The sequence below is a fragment of the Erinaceus europaeus genome, chromosome 22, assembly GCF_950295315.1.
Source record: "Erinaceus europaeus chromosome 22, mEriEur2.1, whole genome shotgun sequence".
Taxonomy (NCBI): domain Eukaryota; kingdom Metazoa; phylum Chordata; class Mammalia; order Eulipotyphla; family Erinaceidae; genus Erinaceus; species Erinaceus europaeus.
Genome location: NC_080183.1, coordinates 222444 through 247768, shown reverse-complemented (window position 1 = coordinate 247768; position 25325 = coordinate 222444). Strand labels below are relative to the sequence as shown.

The following is a 25325-nucleotide window of genomic DNA, read 5'->3' as shown; positions in this document are numbered from 1 at the left end:
ATCCTGGCCACAGAGGCAGTGAAGTCACTTCAAAAGCTCCAACATTAGGGCCTTGGAACTGAAATCTAAGAGAGCATTTCTGTAATTTCTTTAAAGTGTCTCATAAAATTGTAACTTGGAACTTAATTATACCAGGATGTTCACGTGTATTAGTTGATGAAACTGTACATTTAAAGAATTGCGAACTTTGTGAATTTCAATATGCCTTTAAAATAGAAATATCTGTATAATAGTAGAAAGGGGAAATGCTACTGATCTGCATCTGTATATAGGCCTGACCTGGCTGCTTGTGGTGGTTTGTAAGTTTCTCTGTGATTAACTGTAATGTCGCCTGATTTTAGAAGACCGGAGGTCTTTATGTGCTGGTAAGAGGCAAACTTGTGTTTCTGGAGAACTCAGTAGTGGGGACACTGCTGCTTCGGAACCTCACCTGTCTCCACACTCAGACACGTGCCTGTCCGTGACTTGTTCACTTGAGAGGAAGCTGCTCTCCGAGTTCTATATTAGAACTGACAGACAGACTCTCCTGTCCCTGCCGCCTCTTATATTTCTCTGTGAAACTATGGCTCTTGGGCTTTCATCTGAACCCTTCAAAGATCCTTCAGTAGCCATCCTCAAGGACTCACTGCTTGCCATTGAAGTCTCATTTCAGTGTGAAGCATCTAAAATAAAAGTTTCTGAGTTAAAACAGACACAAGGTCCTTCATTTTGAAGAACTAGAATAGACCCGCACAACAAATAAATCTCTTTGAATTTGAAAAGGAGACACATGCATGGCGGGTGTGTGAATGGAATGTTGTCTCAATGTAATGGCCTTTTTAAATTAAAATATTTTATTTAGTAATGTGAAAGATAGGAGAGAAAGAACGTCACTCTGGTACATGTGCTGCCGGGGATCAAACTCAGGACCTCATGCTTGAGACTCTAATACTTTATCCACAGTGCCACCTCCTGGACCACTTAATGGCCTTTTTTGACATTTTGATACCCCTCTCCCTTCGCTCCATAGTTGAATATAAGTTTGAAAGCTACCCAGGTGTTCTCGTCTCTAACCGTCTCACCAGGCCCTCAGCAGCTCCATGATGGCCGTGCGACCCTGCCCGCAAGCTGCAGCACCTGGGGTGCTAGTCCTCCCCCGCGGAGACTCGCGACTGGTCTGCACGCCCAGGTGTTCTCGTCTCTAAATGTCTCAGCAGACCCTCGCGTAGCAGCTCCATGATGGCCGTGCGACCCTGCCCGCTAGCTGCAGCACCTGGGGTGCTAGTCTTCCCCCGTGGAGACTCGCGACTGGTCTGCACGCCCAGTGCCCATGCTCAAGCCAGACACAGCTCAGCCACTCCTCTGAAAGCCAGTCGTTAGAGGTCTCAAGGAGTCTCGTAGGAACCGCATCAGGCATCTTTGTGTGTTAGCAAGGGGCCTGCTGGCCGGCCCTTTGGCACAGTGTGTGAACTACAGTCGCCTTACTGCTCGCTTCTCTTTAAACTTACTCGAATCCGTGGCTGAATTTGCCTTGGTGGCTGCAGTTTGTCACCACATCCCAAGTGGTTTCTAACCTCTACACTACGGGAGAAAGACCAGCTGACTGTTGAATTTGACTTTTGTATAATCCTGTATCATGTGGTCAGTTGAGTTTGAATGCCTGCCACTGTTGATCTAAATGGGAAGAGGAAGGGAACCCAGACAACAAGAAACCCTGGGATCAAACGAATGACTTTCTTCAAACCAGCCAGTCGAAATACTAAATGCCCTTCCAAGTAAATGCCCTTCCTCCGATTTATTTTAACCTTACAGACTTTCACTGAAAGACAAGAAAGCTTTTAGAATACTTATCCAACCAGTAGGTGTGAGAGTGAGAGGGGCGTGGTGAGAGTTACTGAGAAGGCACTGTAACGTGTTGGGCTGGCAGTGAGTCTGGTGTTTAAAAAGCTAATGGTCTTCCAAATGACTTTACTTTTTGTAAATACCAAGTAAACATGAGTGACTTCTGTATATGCCTGTGAAAAAAATAATGGTACTTCTGATGTGATTATTTGCCAGTCTTTACTTTTTAACTTAATGAGATTTCTCTACTTATAATTAATCAATTGTCTTTTGATTTTTTTTATTGATTTTTTTTTTTCTTTTTAGAAAATATCTAGATGTGAGAAATCTGCAGCCCAACCTCAACACTGGCTTGTGTTTTATAGAGCACAAGTCAAAGCATTTCTGAACTTCTTGGGACCACTACAGGCAGACTGTCGTTCCAGTAAAATGACGTGTGTAAGTTGGACATGTCTTCAGCCCAAATAATAACAAAGCAAGCCTTTTTTTTTTTTTTTTTTTTTTTTAAGCAAATAGCTGCTGACTTTTTCTCTAGAGGGAGAAATGACTTATACACGTTGTTTATCGTCGCGGCTGGCGAACTGCTGACACTGACTGCTCCCCAGTGCTCAGTGGACGGCTGCTGGCAGGGCCTGGGCGAGTCTTGTAGTGTTGAGTCTGACCAAGTTAGTAGACGGCCATTGAGGTAGTGAGAGAGGCTTTCTTCCGCCGTCTTCTTTTCCTCATCAGGAGGGATGTGCTCTTCCTGCAAGACAGTCAGTTCCATGCTCATCTGTCTGAGGGAGCCTGAGTATTTCTGTGAATCAGGAGGAACGTGGGCTAGTGCTGAGAGGTGGGGGGCTACTGACTTCCACCCTTCCTGTGTGGCCTTTAACAAAATGACTGATACACGACTGGTTTTTCTCCTTGTGAACATAGTGGATGTAGGAGTCAAACCCAACACGCCATCCAGTGTCATAAGTAAATGTGCTCCTGGTGCACGTGTCAGAGGCTGTGACCATCGATGCCCCAGGGTGGATGAGAAAGTCAGTGGGGGGAGGGTCTGACTGAAGCCAGGGGCTGATAGGGGAGCTCTGGTGACTGAGGACATCTAAGAGCAGTGAAGCTGAGGGCTTCACCTCAGAGCTGGTAGGATGGTGGCGCTGAGGCCATATTGTCAAGTGGGCTGAGCAAGTGCTGAGGAAGTGGGGTGTCTGTAGGCGTCTCTGTAGAGGCCAGATTGTAGGAGGGGAGGGAGGCTTGATGCTTCCGGTCAGACACTAGTAGAGCCTGAGACCAGAGGAGAGGCCTGAGACGCTCGTCACTGAGCAGGTGGGGCGGCCCTAGGGTCGGAGGCTCCTGGGGGGGATCTGAGCAGGTGGGGCGGCCTTAGGGTAGGAGGCTCCTGGGGGGGATCTGAGCAGGTGGGGCGGCCCTAGGGTAGGAGGCTCCTGGGGGGGATCTGAGCAGGTGGGGCGGCCTTAGGGTAGGAGGCTGGGGGGGATCTGAGCAGGTGGGGCAGCCTTAGGGTAGGAGGCTGTGGGGGGTCTGAGCAGGTGGGGCAGCCTTAGGGTAGGAGGCTCCTGGGGGGGATCTGAGCAGGTAGGGCGGCCTTAGGGTAGGAGGCTCCTGGGGGGGATCTGAGCAGGTAGGGCGGCCTTAGGGTAGGAGGCTGGGGGGGATCTGAGCAGGTGGGGCGGCCTTAGGGTAGGAGGCTGGGGGGGGGGGATCTGAGCAGGTGGGGCGGCCTTAGGGTAGGAGGCTGGGGGGGATCTGAGCAGGTGGGGCGGCCTTAGGGTAGGAGGCTGGGGGGGGGGTCTGAGCAGGTGGGGCGGCCTTAGGGTAGGAGGCTGGGGGGGGGATCTGAGCAGGTGGGGTGGCCTTAGGGTAGGAGGCTGGGGGGGATCTGAGCAGGTGGGGCGGCCTTAGGGTAGGAGGCTGGGGGGGGGGTCTGAGCAGGTGGGGCGGCCTTAGGGTAGGAGGCTGGGGGGGGGGATCTGAGCAGGTGGGGCAGCCTTAGGGTAGGAGGCTGGGGGGGGGGATCTGAGCAGGTGGGGCAGCCTTAGGGTAGGAGGCTGGGGGGGGGGGATCTGAGCAGGTGGGGCGGCCTTAGGGTAGGAGGCTGGGGGGGGGGTCTGAGCAGGTGGGGCGGCCTTAGGGTCGGAGGCTCCTGGGGGGGATCTGAGCAGGTGGGGTGGCCTTAGGGTAGGAGGCTGGGGGGGGGGGGTCTGAGCAGGTGGGGCGGCCTTAGGGTAGGAGGCTGGGGGGGGATCTGAGCAGGTGGGGCGGCCTTAGGGTAGGAGGCTGGGGGGGGGGTCTGAGCAGGTGGGGCGGCCTTAGGGTAGGAGCCTGGGGGGGGGTCTGAGCAGGTGGGGCGGCCTTAGGGTAGGAGGCTGGGGGGGGGGTCTGAGCAGGTGGGGCGGCCTTAGGGTAGGAGCCTGGGGGGGGGTCTGAGCAGGTGGGGCGGCCTTAGGGTAGGTGGCTGTGGGGGGATCTGAGCAGGTGGGGCGGCCTTAGGGTAGGAGGCTGGGGGGGGGGGTCTGAGCAGATGGGGCGGCCTTAGGGTAGGAGGCTGGGGGGGGGGTCTGAGCAGGTGGGGCGGCCTTAGGGTAGGAGGCTGGGGGGGGGGTCTGAGCAGGTGGGGCGGCCTTAGGGTAGGAGGCTGGGGGGGGGATCTGAGCAGGTGGGGCGGCCTTAGGGTAGGAGGCTCCTGGGGGGGATCTGAGCAGGTGGGGCGGCCTTAGGGTAGGAGGCTGGGGGGGATCTGAGCAGGTGGGGCGGCCTTAGGGTAGGAGGCTGGGGGGGGGGTCTGAGCAGGTGGGGCAGCCTTAGGGTAGGAGGCTCCTGGGGGGGATCTGAGCAGGTGGGGCGGCCTTAGGGTAGGAGGCTGGGGGGGGGATCTGAGCAGGTGGGGCGGCCTTAGGGTAGGAGGCTCCTGGGGGGGATCTGAGCAGGTGGGGCGGCCTTAGGGTAGGAGGCTGGGGGGGATCTGAGCAGGTGGGGCGGCCTTAGGGTAGGAGGCTGGGGGGGGGTCTGAGCAGGTGGGGCAGCCTTAGGGTAGGAGGCTCCTGGGGGGGATCTGAGCAGGTGGGGCGGCCTTAGGGTAGGAGGCTCCTGGGGGGGGATCTGAGCAGGTGGGGCGGCCTTAGGGTAGGAGGCTGGGGGGGATCTGAGCAGGTGGGGCAGTCTTAGGGTAGGAGGCTGGGGGGGGGGTCTGAGCAGGTGGGGCGGCCTTAGGGTAGGAGGCTGGGGGGGGGGGTCTGAGCAGGTGGGGCGGCTTTAGGGTCGGAGGCTCCTGGGGGGGATCTGAGCAGGTGGGGCGGCCTTAGGGTAGGAGGCTGGGGGGGATCTGAGCAGGTGGGGTGGCCTTAGGGTAGGAGGCTGGGGGGGGATCTGAGCAGGTGGGGCGGCCTTAGGGTAGGAGGCTGGGGGGGGGGTCTGAGCAGGTGGGGCGGCCTTAGGGTCGGAGGCTGGGGGGGGGGATCTGAGCAGGTGGGGCGGCTTTAGGGTCGGAGGCTCCTGGGGGGGATCTGAGCAGGTGGGGTGGCCTTAGGGTAGGAGGCTGGGGGGGATCTGAGCAGGTGGGGTGGCCTTAGGGTAGGAGGCTGGGGGGGGATCTGAGCAGGTGGGGCGGCCTTAGGGTAGGAGGCTGGGGGGGGGGTCTGAGCAGGTGGGGCGGCCTTAGGGTCGGAGGCTGGGGGGGGGGATCTGAGCAGGTGGGGCGGCCTTAGGGTAGGTGGCTGTGGGGGGATCTGAGCAGGTGGGGCGGCCTTAGGGTAGGAGGCTGGGGGGGGGGTCTGAGCAGGTGGGGCGGCCTTAGGGTAGGAGGCTGGGGGGGGGGGTCTGAGCAGGTGGGGCGGCCTTAGGGTAGGAGGCTGGGGGGGGGGGTCTGAGCAGGTGGGGCGGCCTTAGGGTCGGAGGCTGGGGGGGGGGATCTGAGCAGGTGGGGCGGCTTTAGGGTCGGAGGCTCCTGGGGGGGATCTGAGCAGGTGGGGTGGCCTTAGGGTAGGAGGCTGGGGGGGATCTGAGCAGGTGGGGTGGCCTTAGGGTAGGAGGCTGGGGGGGGATCTGAGCAGGTGGGGCGGCCTTAGGGTAGGAGGCTGGGGGGGGGGTCTGAGCAGGTGGGGCGGCCTTAGGGTCGGAGGCTGGGGGGGGGATCTGAGCAGGTGGGGCGGCCTTAGGGTAGGTGGCTGTGGGGGGATCTGAGCAGGTGGGGCGGCCTTAGGGTAGGAGGCTGGGGGGGGGGTCTGAGCAGGTGGGGCGGCCTTAGGGTAGGAGGCTGGGGGGGGGGTCTGAGCAGGTGGGGCGGCCTTAGGGTAGGAGGCTGGGGGGGGGTCTGAGCAGGTGGGGCGGCCTTAGGGTAGGAGGCTGGGGGGGGGATCTGAGCAGGTGGGGCGGCCTTAGGGTAGGAGGCTCCTGGGGGGGATCTGAGCAGGTGGGGCGGCCTTAGGGTAGGAGGCTGGGGGGGATCTGAGCAGGTGGGGCGGCCTTAGGGTAGGAGGCTGGGGGGGGGTCTGAGCAGGTGGGGCAGCCTTAGGGTAGGAGGCTGGGGGGGGGATCTGAGCAGGTGGGGCAGCCTTAGGGTAGCAGGCTGGGGGGGATCTGAGCAGGTGGGGTGGCCTTAGGGTAGGAGGCTCCTGGGGTACAGGACTGATGGGAGAGAGGATAGTCAAGGTAGCAGGTGGGTTGGGCTGAGAGATTGCAAATCTTCTGGAGGTTGGCACGGAGCTTTTCTGTAACTGGGGCTGGGCTTGGTTTAAGAAATGAAGATCCAAGTGGGAGGGACAGGCCAGTCACCTGGCTCCATGGATACACGCACAGGCTGCAGGACCCTGCCCTGGGCCTGGGATGGCAGAGGCAGCAGATGAGCCCCATAGATGGAAGCAGGCCAGCCAGCTAGTGGCAGATACAAGTCAAGCAGTCGTTGCCCTGGCCTGTTGATGGCATCCCAGATGGCACTAAGCGGAATCTCTCCTTCCCACCCTTGGCATTTAGCACGTGTGAGCAGATGTTGCACCGGGGGCCTTCTAGCATGTCAGTGCCGTGATTTAATACGTCCAGTCCATTAACCAGTCACTGCAACAGTGTTTGTCTTGGAGAGAGACAGCGGTCCAAGAATGTTAATAACTAGATCACTTAAGGCAAACGTTTGCGCCCTCAGCTGGTTCTATGACCTCTTGTCGGTCTTTCAACCCTTCTGGGGTGAGGTCAGTGCTCTCTGCTGTGATGATGCTTTTGCTGTGACAGCTTTCAGCTGTGGCTTGTCACTTCCTGCTCTCACATTCTGACTTCAGTGACCTCTGACCCTCAAGAATCCGGTCGGGAACTGCTGAGAGTCTGCTAGTTGTCTTGATCAGAAATGTTGAGACACATCTTGCTTTGCTGTGAAATGTAAAGCTTGTAGCTGTGGGAAGGGCGATCTTGTGAGCTTTCCCGCCAAGTGTGTGTGTGTGTGGACATGTCTGAGTGCACCCACTTCTCCTGGGACAGTGTCCACCCCGGAGGGCAAAGGGACATCTCAGTGCCTTTGAAGGAAAGAACAACTTTGCTGAAGCAACATGGTGTGAATTTGCTCCAGAGTTGGTCCAGCATACTTAAAGAGCTACGACGGGGGTCAGGAGAGCGCCCAGGAGGGCACACACCCAGCTTTGAGCCCAGGCACCACACGGAGGGAGAGAGCATCACGGTACCAAGGAAGCTCCGGTACCTCTCCCTCCCTCACTGTCTTTCTGGAAGGAAGATAATGGAAAGTTGATCTACACGCAGCAGAATGTGTGTATGAGGCACCAGCAGTGCAAAAAAAAAAAATCAAAAGCCAGTGTTTTCGGAAAGCTGGTGTGAGTCCTTTTAGAAAGGCCTTTTCGGGCTCTCCATGAAGAACAGACAGTGGCATGCAGATCTGGTAGCAATCGGCCTGTAACCCGTCAACATAAAATAAACACAACTCCCTGCCCTCCAATAAATAAATAAATAGATAAATGAGCAGACGGTGGTGGCAGGGTACGAGTTCTAAACGGACCAGGTGACTTCCCTTTTTGGAGCAGAGGCCTTGTGTGAGCTCCTCTCTTCTGGCCCACTTGTCTTTTCAAGCAGAGCAAAGCACCAGGGAGGCGGCACGGAGGCATAGAGCACGTGCCAGAGGCTTTGGGTCTGGTGTCGGCACTAAGAGCTAAGGGATGTGGGGACAGCATTGGCTCCCAAGCCAGAGGCCCCACGAGCTGCAGGTTCAACCCCGTGCACCTCCTGGTGCCTGAGCTGAGCCAAACTCTGACCCCCCCCCTCCTTTCTCATTCTCTACTAACACAGACATACTTTAAAAAATTTTATTGTTTATTGATTTATTTTTAATTTTTTCCCTTTTGTTGCCCTTGTTACTGCTGTCGTTTATGGTTAGGACAGAGAGAAATTGAGATTGAGGGGAAGACGGGGAGAGAAAGATAGACACCTGCACACCTGCTTCACCACCTGTGAAGCGGACCCTCTCTTGCAGGGGAGCCAGCCGGGGGAGCACAAACCAAACCAGGGTCCTGATCCATCCCCGTCCGTGCGCTTTCCGCCATGTGTGCTTAACCCGCTGCACCACCGCTTGACTCCCCCCCAAATTTTTATTTATAAAATGGAAACACTGACAAGACCACAGGATAAGAGGGGTACAACTCCACACAATTGCCACCCCCAGAACTCCGCACCCCCTCCTCTCCCCTGACAGCTTCCCTATTCTCTATCCCTCTGGGAGTATGGACACGGGGACATTGTGGGATGCAGAAGGTGCAAGGTCTGGCTTCTGTCATTGCTTCCCCGCTGAACATGGGCGTTGGCAGGTCGATCCATTCTCCCAGCCTGCCTCTCAAAAGAGACATACTTTTTAAAATTTAAAAATATCTTAATTGTCACCAAGGCTGTCACTGGAGAAGCCTCACGAGTGGAGAAGCAGGTCTGCAGAGGCTTCTCCCTCCCCTCTCAATGTCTCTCTGTCCTATCAAAAGATTTTTTTTTCTTTCGGGGCCAGCGCTCTGGTCATTTCTGGCTATTGGGAATTGAACCTGGGGCCTTTACGTGCAGCACCTGAGCCTCACTCCTGCACCATCTGCCCAGCACCCCCCCCCCCCCGCCATGTTGGAGAGAGAGAAGTGCTGCTGAAGGGAATTGGCAGAGCCAACGCTCACACCCGCATCTTTCATGAAAACCTTATTCTCCCCCTTTGCCAACCCTGCAGTTTTCAGATGGAAACGGGCTCTCCGCCGAGATGGGTCCCCAGACAGTTTAAGGGCCTGCCTCAGCCTGTGTCTCCTCACTCCTCAGAAACTGGATGGTGTAAGGAAAGGACAGCAAGCCAAGCCATTTGAAACGCTTCCTGCCCCACCAAATACTTCTACTGCGACTTTCTTTTTCTTTTTTTCAATTAAACTGACCTGTTTGGAATAGGTCATATGTATATTCGTGGCATAAAATTCAAACTGTTTGAAATCACTGAATGGAAACTTGTTTCCACCACAGTATTTATCATCATCACTTACAGTTACTAAGCTAGAGAAGCCACCTCAGCGCCCATTGGGAGACAGCCGGGTACAAAAGAGGAGGTGACATGCCCATGAGAGCGCCAGCCGTAACGAGGGCGGGCACGGCACGTGCAGCAGAGTGCTGGGCCGGGAAGGGCGTCTGAAGAGAGAAGAGCGAATGCTGAGTGATCTCACCTGTGCTCACACGAGGCCGTGAGGCCCACGGGAGGGCAGTGCAGAATGAAATGAGGAGAGCAAGCAGGTGGGGTTGGGGAGAGCGGAGGGGCTGGGTAGTTTTCAACTGGTTTTCTTAAAGAGAAATAGTAGAGATATCTTTGTGCAAACAAATGTGATGGACACCTTTCTTGAAAGAACCGTTTCTAAGGCAAGCGTGAAGAGCTCGGAAGAGCCTCAAGAAGCTGCAGATGCTAGTGACTTTCCCTCACTCACAAAATCCTTTAAGTCCAAAAGACAAGCTGTGAAGAGTGGGGGGTCCTCCACCAGTCTTTGCCCTCACCCCCGTTTCCTTCCTAGGAGACGGACAACAGCCTTTCAAAGTACTTTACTGGGGAGTCGGGCGGTGGCGCAGCAGGTTAAGCGCAGGTGGTGCCAAGCGCAAAGAACAGCACAGAGATCCGGGTTCGAGCCCCCGGCTCCCCACCTGCAGGGGAGTCGCTTCCCAGGCGGTGAAGCAGGTCTGCAGGTGTCTGTCTTTCTCTCCCCCTCTCTGTCTTCCCCTCCTCTCTCCATTTCTCTCTGTCCTATTCCAACAACAGTAACAATAAAACAACAAGCAACAAAAGGGAATAAATATTTTAAAAATTAAGTAGTTCATTTCTTAAAACACACATATATTTAGTATTTAATTATTGGGTAGGGACAGAAGTGGGGAGGGGAGGGGAGGGGAGGGGAGGGGGGAGAGACACCTGCTTCGCTGCTTCACCACCTGTAAGGCATCTCCCCTGCAAGTGGGGACTGGGGGCTTGAACCCAGATCCCTAGGCTCCTGGAACACATGTGCTCTAGGGGTGCCCACCACCCAGCCCTGGCCTTTGAAAGTCTATACACAGGATCCACAAATTCTGACTACACACTTGTGTAACTGAGGAACCTGTCAGCTCTGTCATTCTGAAGTCTGAGAAAAATGCAGTGGGGAGAAAAGAAAGGAAGGAGATGAGGAGGAATGGCCGCTGCCCCCCCCCCCCCGCCCGCCCTCCCCGCCGTCTTCTCAACAGTCCCCTTTGCTCGGTCAGTCGGGTCACTTCCCCTGGCTTTGCTGACCTGTTGTGACCTCTGACCCCACATGAGCACAGGGGTTTGCTGCAGAAGGCTCTGGGAGGGTCTCAGTGAGACTCCTCGGTGCCACCTGAGGTGTTTGGGTTTTATGAGTGTTGTTTACTGGGTAGAGACAGAAATGGAGGGAAGGAGAGAGAGCTGCAGGCCTGCTTCACCACTCCCATAGCTTTCCCGCTGCAGAGGGGAGCAGGGGCTTGAACCCAGGTCCCTGCACGTCATAGCATGTGCGCTCAACCAGGTGCGCCACTGCCCAGCCCCTCGCCTGATGTCATGAACTACCCTGGGCCAGATACCACACACGCACACACACACGCACGCACACACACACGCACACACACGCGCACGCACACACACGCACGCACGCACACACACACGTGCACACACACTCACACACGCACGCACACACTCACACACACACACTCACACTAGAAACTCTGAGCTCCAGCCCTGCTCCCAAGCCCTCTGCCATGCAGGTCCTGGGGTCCAGTAAATTCAGTGAACTCTTGCCCTTCACTGTGCTTGCCACGACTTTTTTATTTCTAAAGATCTGTGGAGAGAACCGGGGCATCCCTCTGGTGCGTGCAGTGCCGGGGCTCAAACTCAGAACCTTGTGCCAGAGGTCTAGGGCTTCCTCCAGCGCCTCCGCCCGGGGCTTTCGGGGTATCACAGGCCTCCAGACCGAGGCTGTGGCCCCCCCCCCCCCCCCGCTGACCCCCACGCCCGGGGTGGGCAGGAAAGGGTCAGGCTGCCGCCCCGCCCCAGCCTGCGGGGAGAGGCGGGGAGCCGGGGGAGCCGGGGGAGGGGAGCGGGCCTGGCAGACGCCCCAAGATTGTTGCAGGCCGAGCCAGTGGGTGAGCTGTAATCTGAACCAGCTGCTCCGAGCCCCATTGTTTAACATACTTAGAAAATGAAGTGTTGTTCATCGCGGACATTCCTGCTCCAGGCTTGATGCTGAGTTAGTCACTGACGGCTAAGCAGAACCAGGTGCCCCGGGCGGCCGCCCCGCCGTGAGCTGCAGGACCGGCTCCCTGCCCACCCCTGGGCCGCACACCCAGCCGCCGGCCCGCAGGAGGAGGCCACGGCTCCCGGCTCCGCAGCTGTTCCTCCAGCCGTGCTCCCCGGACAGGACATGCCAGCTGTACAAAGGTGGGTCCCCTTCCTCCTCCCCCAGAGCCTGCGGAGTGGAGGCTGTGGCTGGGGAAGCAGCCCAGTGGTGCAGGGATGCTGGCTGTCAGAGCTGTGCTCGACTGGGTGTCCCTTCCTGGGGCTCTGGGACCCAGCTCCAGAGGGCTGCGGACCCCCGTGCTCCAGCCCCTGCTGCTCTGTTTTCCTTCCAAGAGGACAGCGGCTCTGTGCCTTTAAAAAAAACTTCGTTTTTAAACTTATTTATTGGATAGAGACAGTCAGAAATCCAGAGGGAAGAGCGAGATAGGGAGAGAGACAGAGACACCTGCAGCCCCGCTTCCCCACTCACAAAGCTCTCCCCCTGCAGGTGGGGGTCGGGGGCTCAAACCCGGGTCCTTGCGCCCTGTCACGTGCGCTGGACCAGGGGCACCACCATGGGGCCCCGGCCTTTTTACCGTATGGACGGATGTCTCGGCCGGGGGACCCATGGGGAGCCCGTGCTGGTGGGCAGCAGAGGGGCTGGGACTGCTTTTGGTGGGTGTGGACTCGCTGGGGGTGTGAGACCCAAAAGTTCGAGCCGGGGAGAAGTGGAGGCTGCAGACGGAGCTCACGAGGCCATGAGGCGCTAGCTGGGCTCCTCTGAGGGAAGGGCAGGTTGGCTGCAGGGGCTGGGGCCTGGGCCTGGGGGGCTCTGCCTCCACCTCTCAGCCCAGGGAGTTCTCCGGAAGGTCGCTACTGGAGCAGACGTGAGAGTGTGCGTGAGCATGTGTGAGGGAGTGAGAGTGTGTGAATGTGTGTGTGAGTGCGAGTGTGTGTGTATGAGTGAGTATAAGCGTGAGGGTCTGAGGGAGCATGTGAGTGAGTGTGAGCATGTGTGTGTGAGAGCTTGTGTGAGTGTGAAAATGTGAGTGTGTGAGTGAGAATGAGTGAGAATGTGAGAATATGAGTGAGAATGAGTGTGAGCATGTGAGTGTGAGAATGTGAGAATATGAGTGTGAGAATGTGAGTGTGAGAATGTGAGAATATGAGTGTGAGAATGTGAGTGTGAGAATGTGAGAATGAGTGTGAGAATGTGTGAGTGTGATTGTGAGTGTGAGAATGTGTGAGAATGTGAGTGTGAGCATGTGTGAGTGAGTGCGAGAATGTGTGTGAGTGTGAGAGCATGTGTGAGTATGTGAGAGTGTGAGTGTGAGCATGTGTGTGTGAGTGTGAGAATGTGAGTGTGAGAGTGTGAGTGTGTGAGCATGTGTGAGAGTGTGAGTGAGAATGTGTGTGAGAATGTGAGTGTGAGAGTGTGTGAGAATGTGTGAGTGTGATTGTGAGTGTGAGAATGTGAGTGTGAGAATGGGAGTGACTGAGAATGTGAGTGACTGAGAATGTGAGTGACTGAGAATGTGAGTGTGAGAGTGAGTGCGAGAATGTGTGTGAGTGTGAGAGCACGTGTGAGTATGTGAGAGTGTGAGTGTGAGCATGTGTGTGTGAGTGTGAGAATGTGAGTGTGAGAGTGTGTGTGAGCATGTGTGAGAGTGTGAGTGAGAATGTGTGTGAGAATGTGAGTGTGAGAGTGTGTGAGAATGTGTGAGTGTGACTGTGAGTGTGAGAATGTGAGTGTGAGAGTGTGTGAGAATGTGAGTGACTGAGAATGTGAGTGTGAGAGTGAGAGTGTGAATGTGAGTGTGAGAATGTGAGTGTGAGCATGTGTATGTGAGTGTGAGCATGTGTGTGTGAGTGTGAGAGTGTGAGTGTGTGAACATGTGTGAGAGTGAGCATGTGTGTGTGAGTGTGTGAGAATGTGAGTGTGAGAGTGTGAGTGTGTGAGCATGTGTGAGAGTGTGAGTGACTGAGAATGAGTGTGAGCATGTGTGTGTGAGTGTGTGAGCATGTGTGAGAGTGAGCAGTGTGTGTGAGTGTGTGAGTGTGAGTGTGTGAGCATGTGTGAGAGTGTGAGTGACTGAGAATGTGAGTGTGAGCATGTGTGTGTGAGTGTGAGAGTGTGTGTGTGAGCATGTGTGAGAGTGAGCATGTGTGTGTGAGTGTGTGAGTGTGAGTGTGTGAGCATGTGTGAGAGTGTGAGTCTGAGAATGTGTGTGAGAATGTGAGTGTGAGAGTGAGAGAGTGAGAGTGTGAGTATGAGAGTGAGTGTGAGAGCATGTGTGAGAGTGTGTGAGAATGTGAGAGTGTGAGTGTGAAAGCATGTGAGTGAGTGTGTGAGAGTGCGCGCAGGCTGGACACTGAGTGTCAGCATCACCCTGGTTGGGTTCGAGCACCTCTGGCATTCACAGCTGAGACGCACTTGGATTCTCCTGCTTTCCCAGCTCAGGACCACAGAGTTGGGCCCCGCGTGCAGCCCCGCAGCCCGGGGCCCTCAGAGAGTTTGGTCCTGCATTTCTCCAGGGCAGGGACAAGGGTTCAGACTGTGTCTGGGGTCAGCTCATCTGTGGGGCAGCCGGGTCTCCGGGTGGCCCGGGCTGACCCGTTGGGGGACCCCACGGAGTGGGAGTGGGAGGCAGGTGTAGCAGCCGCGTGGAGGAGACTCCGTGTGCGGAGACAGGAAGACGACGTCGCCTAACCTACAGCCTGGAAAAGAGATCTGTGTCCCTCATTCCTTCCGGATCAAGTCTGGCTTGGGGGACGGAACAGCCCCGGGACCTGGCTCCATGTTGTGTCGGGTCTGGATTGTGTCTAGAACGTGGCCCCTGCACAAGGATGGCACCAGATGGAGGGGCTGGCACCCTCAGGTCCACATCCTGCATCACTGTCCACCCCTGAGTGTGAGAATGTGGGGCCTCCCTACCCCCTGGGTGCTGGCCCAGGTTAGCCTGTGTCTTGGAAACGAGTAAGCACTGAGCTCTGTCTGGCATGACCGAGGGGTCGCAAGCGCATATGAGTGTCAGTGTGTTGGCAGTGGCAGGCTTGTACATGCAACCAGGCCCCTGCTTCTGCTGCCTTACTGAAGAAGCCTCCAGCATCACCTCCTCCAGGAAGCCTTTCCTGATTCCCCCGTCTCTCACCTCAGCCAGGCTCCTGGGACATTCAGTGCATGAGCACTTTTGCTTTTGACAGAGGTGACAGAGCTGACTGGTTGCTGGGGTTCTGCTTGTGACCCAGAGCTCCGTGTTTGGGTGGGTTTTGCGTCTTCCCTGTCCCAGCCATTGTCACGGCTCAGTAGGCCTGGGCACGTGCACATTGTTGGGTGACGGTCTCTAGAACTCCGTACATCTTGCTGAGCCGAAACACAGCGGCACTGAGCACCCTCACCCCAGACCTGCCCCCGCACCCAGTGCCCCTGTTGGCATCGTCTCGGTGTCTGCGACTGGGTCTGCTCAGGGTCCTTCCTGTCAGTGGAGTCAAACTACTTGAATTTTGGACTTTCTGTAGCTGGTTTATTTCATTACAGCTGTGTCCTTGGGACCAGGTGTTGGGCTAATTCTGCTTCTGTTTCTCTCTGTGGGTCTTCACGCCAGGTCCCCTGCGTGGCTTGAGCTGTGGTCTCTTTCCATAATCACTGTTTTGCCTGAGACCCGCCCCGCCTGCAGGGCGCTGGTTTAACCCCCACTGGTTAGATGGAAGCTTGCTACCTTCCGCTCTTTTTCTGCTCTCCACCCCTCTCCTCCCCATTTCCTCTCCTGACCTGCCACTTCCGCTTCAGAAGGTATAAAGGCATTTTTCTCTGATCAATAAAAAATTGCACTGCGTTCCCACTCAGACACGTGTTCCAGAATCTCTCTCTCCGGCGGCGCTAGCCCGGCACCAGGTGGTGGTGCACCTGCTTGAGTGCACGTGTTAGCCATGAGCACAGACCCGGGTTCGAGCCTCCGTTCCCCACCTGCAGGGGGAAGCTTCAGGAGCAATGAAGCAGGTGTCTCTCCTTCTCTCTCCTCCTTCCCCTGTCAGAGTCCCTGTCCTGTCAAGAGAAAGCGCGTCCTCGGGGCCATGGGCTGAGAGCCCCAGAGTCCCTGGAGCTGCTGCAGTATATTTCTCTACGCATGCACTCGCGGACAGGCATCCGGGCTGTGTCCCCGCTCTGAGTGTCCGCGACCTGCACTTGATCTCGTCATCGTTGTTGGCGGGGGTCATAGCGGCCGTCGTAGGAACCAGAACTGTGGGGTGGCTGGGTCACTGGGCAAAGCCGCTGTTACTGGCTATGCCAGCTGCCAGCCTGTTTCCACTGCGGCTGCACCACCCACACCCCCATCCCAGGGTTCCTGTCTCTCCCCAGCCTCCCCTGCATCTGTTTTGTCGGGGGGGGGGGGGCGGAGAGCCAGCCAGCACCAGAGTTTCTCTCAGGTGGGGGCCGGGCTGGCACCTGGGTCAAGCACATGGCACAGCAGCACACTGACCGGGTGAGCTGTCTCTCCCCACACCTGTTCTTTTCTGTATGTGAGACTACCATCTGGCGTGTGTGCGAGGGGACTGATTTTCTGCTTATAGAGCATGTTGGTGGGTCTGATTTCCAGGGACAGAGAGGGACAGCTGGACAAACTGGGTTCGGGGGCTGGGGCAGAGGCATGGGGCTGGAGCACAGAATCTCGTGCATGAGGCCCTGGGCCTGACCCCGAGCACTGGGAGAGAGGAGGCCCACACGCAGAAAGCTTTGCGGTCTGTGGCTGGCAGAGCAGACCTGCCCTTCACTTCCTCCAGGGTTTTCTTGCTCGCTTTCTTCTCTGAGTCCCCTGCCCTTGGGGCCTGCGTGCAGCGTGGTCTGGGACTGAGGGGGCAGGTGGGGGCCTTCTTCACGGGCCCTCGTGCCTCCCGGCCCAGCTGCAGCCCGGGCACTGCGTGCCTCTTCCCCTCGGCCTGGCGGGGACCTTGTCATCATAGGTATCCTGGTGTTTGTTTTTATTTTATTCTATTTCCCTTTTTTGTGGTTAATAGTAAGTTACAAGATTGTTACAATTTGTGAAGGTTTAATCCCGCACCACACCCACCACCAAAGCTCTGTGTCCCCACCCTCCCGCCTCCCAGAGAGAACCTCCAGAGTTCTCACAACCTCTCACAGCTCGCTTGCTTTTTTTTTTTACAAGCTCATATGAGTCGGCTCTCTAGATTCCACCTATGAATGAGACCACCTAGCAGCTGTCTCTCACCTCTTCACTCATTTCACTAAGCATCATCACCTCCAGTTCCATCCATTTGGCCCCAAAGAACACAATATCTTTTTGATGGCAGAGTAGTATTCCATGAGTATATATCCCATAACTTCTTTAGCCAGTCATCTGTGGGTGGGCATCTAGGCTGCTTCCACCCTTTGGTTTTTGTGAATAATGCAGCTGTGAGCACAGGGGTGCCTGTGTCACTTGCCTTCGAGCCAGTGTTTGAGTGTGCGCTGGAGAAATGCCTGAGTGGTCTTGCTGGATCATGAGCTGATTCCATGTTGATCTGTTGAAGGACCCTCCGCACAGTCTTGCAAAGGGGCTGCCCCAGTTTGCAGTGTCACCAGCATTGAGCAGAGTCCCCTTTTCTCCACAACCGCCCCGGCACTCACAGGTCTCCTTGTAAGGACTAAAGGCCAAGCCCCCGGGATACGCTGTTGATAGCACAGCAGTTATGAAGCTGGGGGTCAAACCCAGGGCCTCAGGCTTCAGTACTGGGCTCTAGCCACTGCACTTCTCCCAGACCACACCTGCTTAAGAAGAGAAATGTCAGAACGGGAGGCAGCGTGTCTGGGTTCAAACCGCAGCTCCACGGGAGCTCCAAGGCTGCTGGAGCCAGGCCTTGGTGTCTCCTTGGAATCGCGGGTGAGAACTCATCCCGCCGCCCCTCAGGAGACAGACACACCGTGGACGCCTGGCCCCACACACTGTCAGCGGGACACCAGGGCGCCTGGGGTCCCCTTGGCCTCTCCACGGGGCACTCCTGCGTGAGAACCCCAGGGGGAGCTGGGTGAGGTCCGAGATCACCCGCAGACCCGGGCCTGGCGGGAGCAGGAGCGTGCGTGTTCAGATCGCCTCTTGTCCCTGCAGGCTACTCACCGTCACCATTCTGGCCCTGTGTCTCCCCAGTCCTGGCAGTGCTCAGGTAAGGCCGCGCTGGCTCCACACTGGGGGGGGGGGGGGTATTCACCACCTGGGGGACGCAGGGGTCCAGCCAGGCCTGGGGCAGCCCTAGGCTTTGGGGTGGGGGTGTTTCATGACTTGGGCGGTGTAGGGCCCAGCCCTAGGCTTTGGGGAGGGAATCTGCAGTTCACCTGGACCGAGCTCTTCCTTAGAGACTTGGCTCAGAGAAGGTGGACTTGCCCCAGGTGACACACAGGGCTGGGCCAGGACAGCAGTGTCCTCTCACACCCGAGACCCCTCACACGTGCCCCGCGGGACCCTTGACTTACAAACCCGAGAAAGTCCAGCAGCAGCTGTGAGGTGCCTCTGGGAGGTGTGTCACCGGGAGCCCACCTGGGGAGCGGGGTGAAGAGGTGTGGGCCCTGCTGGTGGAGGTGGGCAGAGCAGGAGGGTGGTGCTTCCGCACCATTGTGAGCAGATGGGTTGGGTGTGGGGTGGGGGAGACAGCATAATGGTGATGCAAGAGACTTCAGGCCTGAGACTCCAAAGCCCCAGGTTCAATCCCCAGCACCACCATCAGCCAGAGTGGAGCAGGGCTCTGGCTCTCTCTCTCTCTCTCTCTCTCATATAAATAAAACAACTTTTAAAAAAATGATACAGAGCCATCAAAATAGCTCACTTGGTAGTGTGGGGGGGAGAGAGAGTGAGAGAGAGATGAAGGAATTAAGGATGGGAGAGGAAGGAAGGAAGGAAGGAAGGAAGGGAGGGAAAGAATGGAAGACAGAAAAGGGAAGAAAGAGGCAGGAAGGAGGAAGAAAGAGTAAAGAAAGTGGAGAGGAGAGAGAGGAAAAGGGAGGGCAAGAAGGGCAGGGAGGGCGCGGGCAGGCGGCAGGGACCCCAGTGACCCGTGCTCCTCTTCCCGCAGCAGCCGTGTACCAATGGCTTCGACCTGGACCGCCCGTCGGGACAGTGTTTAGGTACGAGGCCGCCGGGTGGGGAGGCTCAGTGACAGCCGCTCGGCGGGTTCTTTGACGGGTCTGTTTCTGAGCACCGCGAGCGGCCCCCGTGGGTGCGCCAGGACTGCCTCTGTCCCCAGAGTCCTGCTCTGTGTCTCCTCTGGGTGCTGCCCCGCGCTTCTCAGAGCACGCCGATTATCTCCTGGGGTTGCGGGAGGGATTTGGCTCTCTTCCTCTGGTCTGGTCTAATTATTTAATTACGATTATTTGCACCACTGAGCAATGGCCTGGCCCCCACCTCCTGCCCCTTGTTTGACATTCTCTATTTCTTTATGATGGGGCGTGAGGCCCCAAGTTTGATCCCTGGCATGGCCTGTGCCAGGGTGAGGCCCTGGTTCTCCCTCCTCCCCTTTCGCATTCAGCAACAAGTAAATCTGTTTAGGGTCAGACTTACACAAAAAACAGTTTCATGCCTGAGGCTTCGAAGGTTCCAGGTTCAAACCCCCACCCTACTATAAGCCAGAGCTGAGCAGTACACAGGTCAAATAAATAAGTAAATAATAGGAAAAAATCTCTGTATTGATGTTAGGCTAAACAGCTTGTCTTCCCCCAGCTTACAGCAACCAAGAAGCAGAGAGGAGATAGATGGTTTGAAAAGAAGTGCTGGGCCTGATGCTGGTGTGCTTGGTTGAGTGCGCACATTACCATGTGTGAGGACCTGGGTTCAAGCCCCTGGGGAGGCTTCACCAGCAGTGAAGTTGGGCTGCAGGTGTCTGTCTTCTCCTTCCTTCCCTTCTTTCTTCCTCCCTTCCTTTCTTTCTCTCTTTCTTTCTTTTTTGCCTCCAGGGTTATCACTGGGTGTCAGAGCCAGCACTGTGAATCCACTGCTCCTGGCAGCCATTTTTTTCTATTTTATTGGACAGGACAAAGAAATTGAGAGAGGAGGGGGAGATAGGGAGAGAGACAGAGAGACACCTGCAGCTCTGCTTCACCACTTGTGAAGCGACCACCCCCATGCATATAGGGAACCGGGGGCTCGAACGGGAATCCTTGCACCGGTCCTCGCGCTCCATACTATGTCACTTAACCCAGTGCGCCACTGCCTCAGCCCTGGGTCTGCGTCTTCTCTCCATCTCCCTGTCCCCTCTTAATTTCTTTCTGTGTCTGTCAAAATAAAAGAAAAGAGAGTGTTGAGTGGAGAGGACTAGAACCAGCCTTGGAAGTCTAGGCTTGTACTCTGACTTGAAGCCAGGGTGCAGCCCGGGAGTGGCCCGTTTGCCCCGGAACTGCAGACTCGGGGCAAGTAAGTTGAATCTAAGCCGGTGGGGGAGGGTCCCGGGAGGCAGCAGCCTCTTCCCTGGCCGTCCCCTGCGACCATGAGGAGGGCAGGGCAGCTGGGAGGGGAGGGCTGGGCCCGCCTGCATAGTGCTCCCTCATGTTCTGAGGCGAGAGTTGGCCTGAGCTGGTCAGATGAGGTCACGGGGGTCTGTAGGCTGTAAGCACGTAGACACCTTGATTTCTTTCATTTTATGTATAATTTTAGAAATCTATTTTCTGTTGGATAAAGAGTGAAATCAGAGGAAAGAGGGAGAGACAGTGATAGGGAGAGATCTGCAGCCCTGCTCCACCACTCTGGAAGCTTCCTTCCTGCAGGGGGCTGGGGGCTTGAACCCGGGTCCTTGTGCATGGTGACGTGCACTCAGCAAGGTGGCCAGGTGAGCCGCCACCCGGCCTGACACACTGACTTATTATGCATGGGAGAGCACGTGTGTGCTTCACAGGAGAGACAGAGAGAGAACGGCAGACAGACACCAGGGAATGACTGTTACGTGCAGTGCCAAGGGGGGAACTGGAACCTTCGGCATGCAAGTCCTGCGCTCTGCCACCTGAGCCACCTCCCCAGCCACAAGCCTCTTCCTCCCACCGCTGTGGGCAGAGCTCCAGCTGGCGGGAGGCCGGTGAGCTGCTGGGGTGGAGCAGACCTTTGGGGGCGGCTCTGCTTCCTGTGTCCCAGCTCCCGGCCAGGCCTCATCTTTCTCTCAGCCCAGCTCTTAGCAGAAGCAGGAACAGGGAGAGTTCTCGGGTCCCTCCCGGTTTCCCGAGTGTAGCGTGGGTGTGAGAGAATAGGAGGGAGCGGGGCCAGGTGGTGGCACACCTGGTTAACACACACATTGCACCCGGGTTCAAGCCCCCAGCCCACCTGTAGGGGAAGCGTAACAAGTGGTGAAGCAGGGCTGCAGGGGTCTCTCTGTCTCTCCCTCTCTACCTCCCCTCCCCTCTCAATTTCTGTCTCTATCCAATAAATAGGGGCCAGAGAGTGGTGCACCTAGTTAAGCGCACACATCACAGTGTTCGAGGACCCAGGTTCAAGCCCCTGGTCCCCACCTGCAAGGGGGAAGCTTCACATGTGGTGAAACAGGGCTGCAGGTGTCTCTCTGTTGCCGTCCCTCTATACCTACCCTCCTCTCTCAACTTTTCTCTGTCTGTATCCAATAAAGGGGCAGCAGGGAACAGTAGGCAGCACTCCTGAGAAAGAGCAGCCTTCCCTGTGCACAGACCCGGGTCAGCCCCGGGCTCCACACACACAGCTCCTGAGAGAGCAGCCTTCCCCGTGCCTTCCCTGTGCACAGACCCGGGTCAGCCCCGGGCTCCACACACACAGCTCCTGAGAGAGCAGCCTTCCCTGTGCCTTCCCTGTGCACAGACCCGGGTCAGCCCCGGGCTCCACACACACACAGCTCCTGAGAGAGCAGCCTTCCCCATACCTTCCCTGTGCACAGACCTGGGTCAGCCCCGGGCTCCACACACACACAGCTCCTGAGAGAGCAGCCTTCCCTGTGCCTTCCCTGTGCACAGACCCGGGTCAGCCCCGGGCTCCACACACACACAGCTCCTGAGAGAGCAGCCTTCCCCGTGCCTTCCCTGTGCACAGACCCGGGTCAGCCCCGGGCTCCACACACACACAGCTCCTGAGAGAGCAGCCTTCCCCGTGCCTTCCCTGTGCACAGACCCGGGTCAGCCCCGGGCTCCACACACACACAGCTCCTGAGAGAGCAGCCTTCCCCGTGCCTTCCCTGTGCACAGACCCGGGTCAGCCCCGGGCTCCACACACACACAGCTCCTGAGAGAGCAGCCTTCCCCGTGCCTTCCCTGTGCACAGACCCGGGTCAGCCCCGGGCTCCACACACACAGCTCCTGAGAGAGCAGCCTTCCCTGTGCCTTCCCTGTGCACAGACCCGGGTCAGCCCCGGGCTCCACACACACACAGCTCCTGAGAGAGCAGCCTTCCCCATACCTTCCCTGTGCACAGACCTGGGTCAGCCCCGGGCTCCACACACACACAGCTCCTGAGAGAGCAGCCTTCCCTGTGCCTTCCCTGTGCACAGACCCGGGTCAGCCCCGGGCTCCACACACACAGCTCCTGAGAGAGCAGCCTTCCCCGTGCCTTCCCTGTGCACAGACCCGGGTCAGCCCCGGGCTCCACACACACACAGCTCCTGAGAGAGCAGCCTTCCCCGTGCCTTCCCTGTGCACAGACCCGGGTCAGCCCCGGGCTCCACACACACACAGCTCCTGAGAGAGCAGCCTTCCCCGTGCCTTCCCTGTGCACAGACCCGGGTCAGCCCCGGGCTCCACACACACACAGCTCCTGAGAGAGCAGCCTTCTCTGTGCACAGACCTGGGTCAGCCCCGGGCTCCACACACAGCTCCCTCCCTGCCGAGGAAGCTTCATGATTGGTGGTCAATGCTGTGGAGTCTCTCCCCCCTCCTCCTCTCTCTCTTTCTCGCTCTCTAACCCTCAGTCTGAAAAAAGGAGTTGCCAGGAGTGTTGGGATTATATGGGCATAAAACCACAGTAAAATCTCTGGCAGAAAGAAAGAAAATACCCCAGATATTTTAATATAATTGATTTATTTATGCTGGGTTAGGGAAGGATGCCTTCATTTTATTATCATTTAAACCGCATTTTATGAACCAGAGCAGAGCCCTGTTTAGCTCTGGCCTGTGATGTGGCAGGATTGCACCAGGGCTCCTGTGCGAGTCACGAACCCTGTGCTAGGCAGAGCTGTCTCCCAGGCCCCAAGGCTTTTTAGATGGTGCACCTGTGCGTCCTTAACTTTGCACACCTGCTCTTACTGTCCAGGCCCCAAGGCTTTTTAGATGGTGCCCCTGTGCATTCGTAACTTTGCACACCCGCTCTTACTGTCCAGGCCACAAGGCTTTTTAGATGGTGCACCTGTGCATCCTTAACTTTGCACACCCGCTCTTGCTGTCCAGGCCCCAAGGCTTTTTAGATGGTGCACCTGTGTATCCTTAACTTTGCACACCCGCTCTTACTGTCCAGACCCCAAGCCCCTCAGCTCCCCAGTCCCCTGCCCCAAGCCCCCTACCCCCAGGCCCCCAGCCCCTCAGCCCCCCCAGTCCCCTGCCCCAAGCCCCCTGCCCCCAGACCCCCAGACCCTCAGCCCCCAGCCCCCTGCCCCCAGGCCCCCAGACCCCCAGCCCCCCAGTCCCCTGCCCCAAGCCCCCTGCTCCCAGGCCCCTAGCCCCTTGCCCTCCAGCCCCTGTCCCCCAGCTCCATAGCCCCCAGCCCGTGCTCAGCCTCCTGTCTCTGTCCCAGACATAGATGAGTGCCGCACCATCCCTGAGGCCTGCCGGGGCGACATGATGTGCGTGAACCAGAACGGAGGCTACCTGTGTATCCCGCGGACCAACCCGGTGTACCGGGGCCCCTACACTGCCGGCTCCCCCGCCTACTCCAGCCCCTATGCGGGGCCCTACCCTGCTGCTGTGCCCCCTCTGTCTGCCCCCAACTACCCCACCGTCTCCAGGCCCCTCATCTGCCGCTTTGGCTACCGGATGGACGAAGGCGACCAGTGTGTGGGTGAGTGGCCAGGGATCGGAGTCAGCCTGCCAGGGGGGTCATGGGTCAGCCAGATGACTGACCTGGCTGGGGGGAGTCGAGGGTCAGCCTGCTGAGGGGGGTGAGGTCAGCCTGGTGAGTGGCCAGGGTGTCGGAGATCAGCCTGCTGGGGGCGGGTGTCAGTCTGCTGGGGGGGTGTCAGTCTGCTGGGGGGTGTCAGTCTGCCGGGAGGTATCAGTCTGCTGAGGGGGGTGTCAGTCTGCTGGAGGGGTGTTAGTCTGCTCAGGGGGGTGTCAGTCTGCTGGGGGGGGGTGTTAGTCTGCTCAGGGGGGTGTCAGTCTGCTGGGGGGTATCAGTCTGCTGAGGGGGTGTCAGTCTGCTGAGAGGGTGTCAATCTGCTGGGGGGGGTGTCAGTCTGCTCAGGGGGGTGTCAGTCTGTTGGGAGGTATCAGTCTGCTCAGGGGGGTGTCAGTCTGCTCAGGGGGTGTCAATCTGCTGGGGGGTATCAGTCTGCTCAGGGGGGTGTCAGTCTGCTCAGGGGGGTGTCAGTCTGCTGGGGGGTGTCAGTCTGCTCAGGGGGGTGTCAGTCTGCTCAGGGGCATGTCAGTCTGCTCAGGGGGGTGTCAGTCTGCTCAGGGGGGTGTCAGTCTGCTCAGGGGGGTGTCAGTCTGCTGGGGGGATGTCAGTCTGCTGAGGGGGGTGTCAGTCTGCTGAGGGGGTGTCAGTCTGCTGAGGGGGGTGTCAGTCTGCTGGGGGGTGTCAGTCTGCTCAGGGGGGTGTCAGTCTGCTGGGGGGTGTCAGTTTGCTGAGGGGGGTGTCAGTCTGCTCAGGGGGGTGTCAGTCTGCTGAGGAATGTCAGTCTGCTCAGGGGCATGTCAGTCTGCTCAGGGGGGTGTCAGTCTGCTCAGGGGGCTGTCAGTCTGCTCAGGGGCATGTCAGTCTGCTCAGGGGGGTGTCAGTCTGCTCAAGGGGGTCAGTCTGCTCAGGGGGGGTCTGCCTGGTGAGTGGCCAGGGTGTCGGGGGTCAGCCTACTCCAGGAGCGTCAGCCTGTTCTGTGGTTGTCCACCTGCTCCGGGGGGTCAGCCTCTGCAGAGGGGGAGGCTCATCCGGCTGCAGGGGGTCAGCTGCCACACTTGCAGGGCCCATTCTCCTTGGTCACCTCTCCCGCAATGCCTGCTGCCCGTGTCTCCCAGCTGTCTTGGTCGCTCAAGTCCCAGCACCTGGTGGGAAGGGCCTGGAACCCGGGTAGGCTTGAGTGGTGGGGCCCCAGGAGCTCATGCTCCTCTCAGGCCAGGCCTCCACACAGCTGCGTTGCGTATTCCCCATTTTAATCTGAACTATCTCACTCCTCGTCAGTTGATTGATTGGTGAGAGGCAGGGATGGAGAGAGACGAGGAGAGACCCCTGCAGCTCTGCTCCACCACTCAGGAAGCTCCCCTCCTGCAGAGGGGACTTGGAGCTTGAGCCCAGGTCCTCAAACATGGTAACAGGTACACTTTTCTGGGTGTGCCCATATTACTGAGTTCTTGAAAGACCAAGTTTGTGTTTTATTTTTATTTTTTCTGCTCAGTAACATTTGCCTCTGGGGAGATGACTGAGTCCCAGAGATCTCTCTCTCTGTCCTTTGGTTGGTTTGCTTTAACCAGAGCATTGCTCAGCTCTGCATATTGGTGGTGCTGGGGATCAAACCTGAGGCCTCTGGCAGCTGAGTCCCAAGCCCTGTCTCCCCAAGCCCAGATCCTGCTCTTCAACAGCCCTTATTCCTGTGATAGAGGCAGCCTCTCTCCAAC

The 25325-nt window shown here is 57.5% G+C and overlaps 2 protein-coding genes across 14 annotated transcripts in view; both read left to right on the top strand.

Moving 5' to 3' along the window:
- Nucleotides 1-690, top strand: part of TRIP11 (thyroid hormone receptor interactor 11) — a 72384-nt gene extending 71694 nt beyond the window's left edge. For all 13 annotated transcript variants that reach the window (XM_060180923.1, XM_060180931.1, XM_060180930.1 and 10 more), the window contains one exon: nt 1-690. This exon is cut by the window's left edge and continues 1456 nt beyond it. The gene's annotated coding sequence lies outside the window, so the exon portion shown is untranslated.
- A 10704-nt stretch (nt 691-11394) lies between these two features.
- On the top strand, nt 11395-23651 carry LOC132535462 (fibulin-5-like). The gene is made up of 4 exons (XM_060181369.1): nt 11395-11740; nt 17683-17737; nt 18641-18692; nt 23293-23651. Exons 1-4 carry the CDS (start codon nt 11724-11726, stop codon nt 23649-23651), a joined length of 483 nt encoding a protein of 160 aa, XP_060037352.1. The 5' UTR covers nt 11395-11723.
- The last annotated feature ends 1674 nt before the right edge of the window (nt 23652-25325 follow it).

Bases quoted from the DNA above. Each gene is read 5' to 3' on its own strand.
- LOC132535462 (XM_060181369.1), top strand. The intron at 17,738-18,640 runs GTAAGGCCGCGC...CTCTTCCCGCAG, and splicing joins CCAGTCCTGGCAGTGCTCAG to CAGCCGTGTACCAATGGCTT. The intron at 18,693-23,292 runs GTACGAGGCCGC...TCTCTGTCCCAG, and splicing joins CCCGTCGGGACAGTGTTTAG to ACATAGATGAGTGCCGCACC.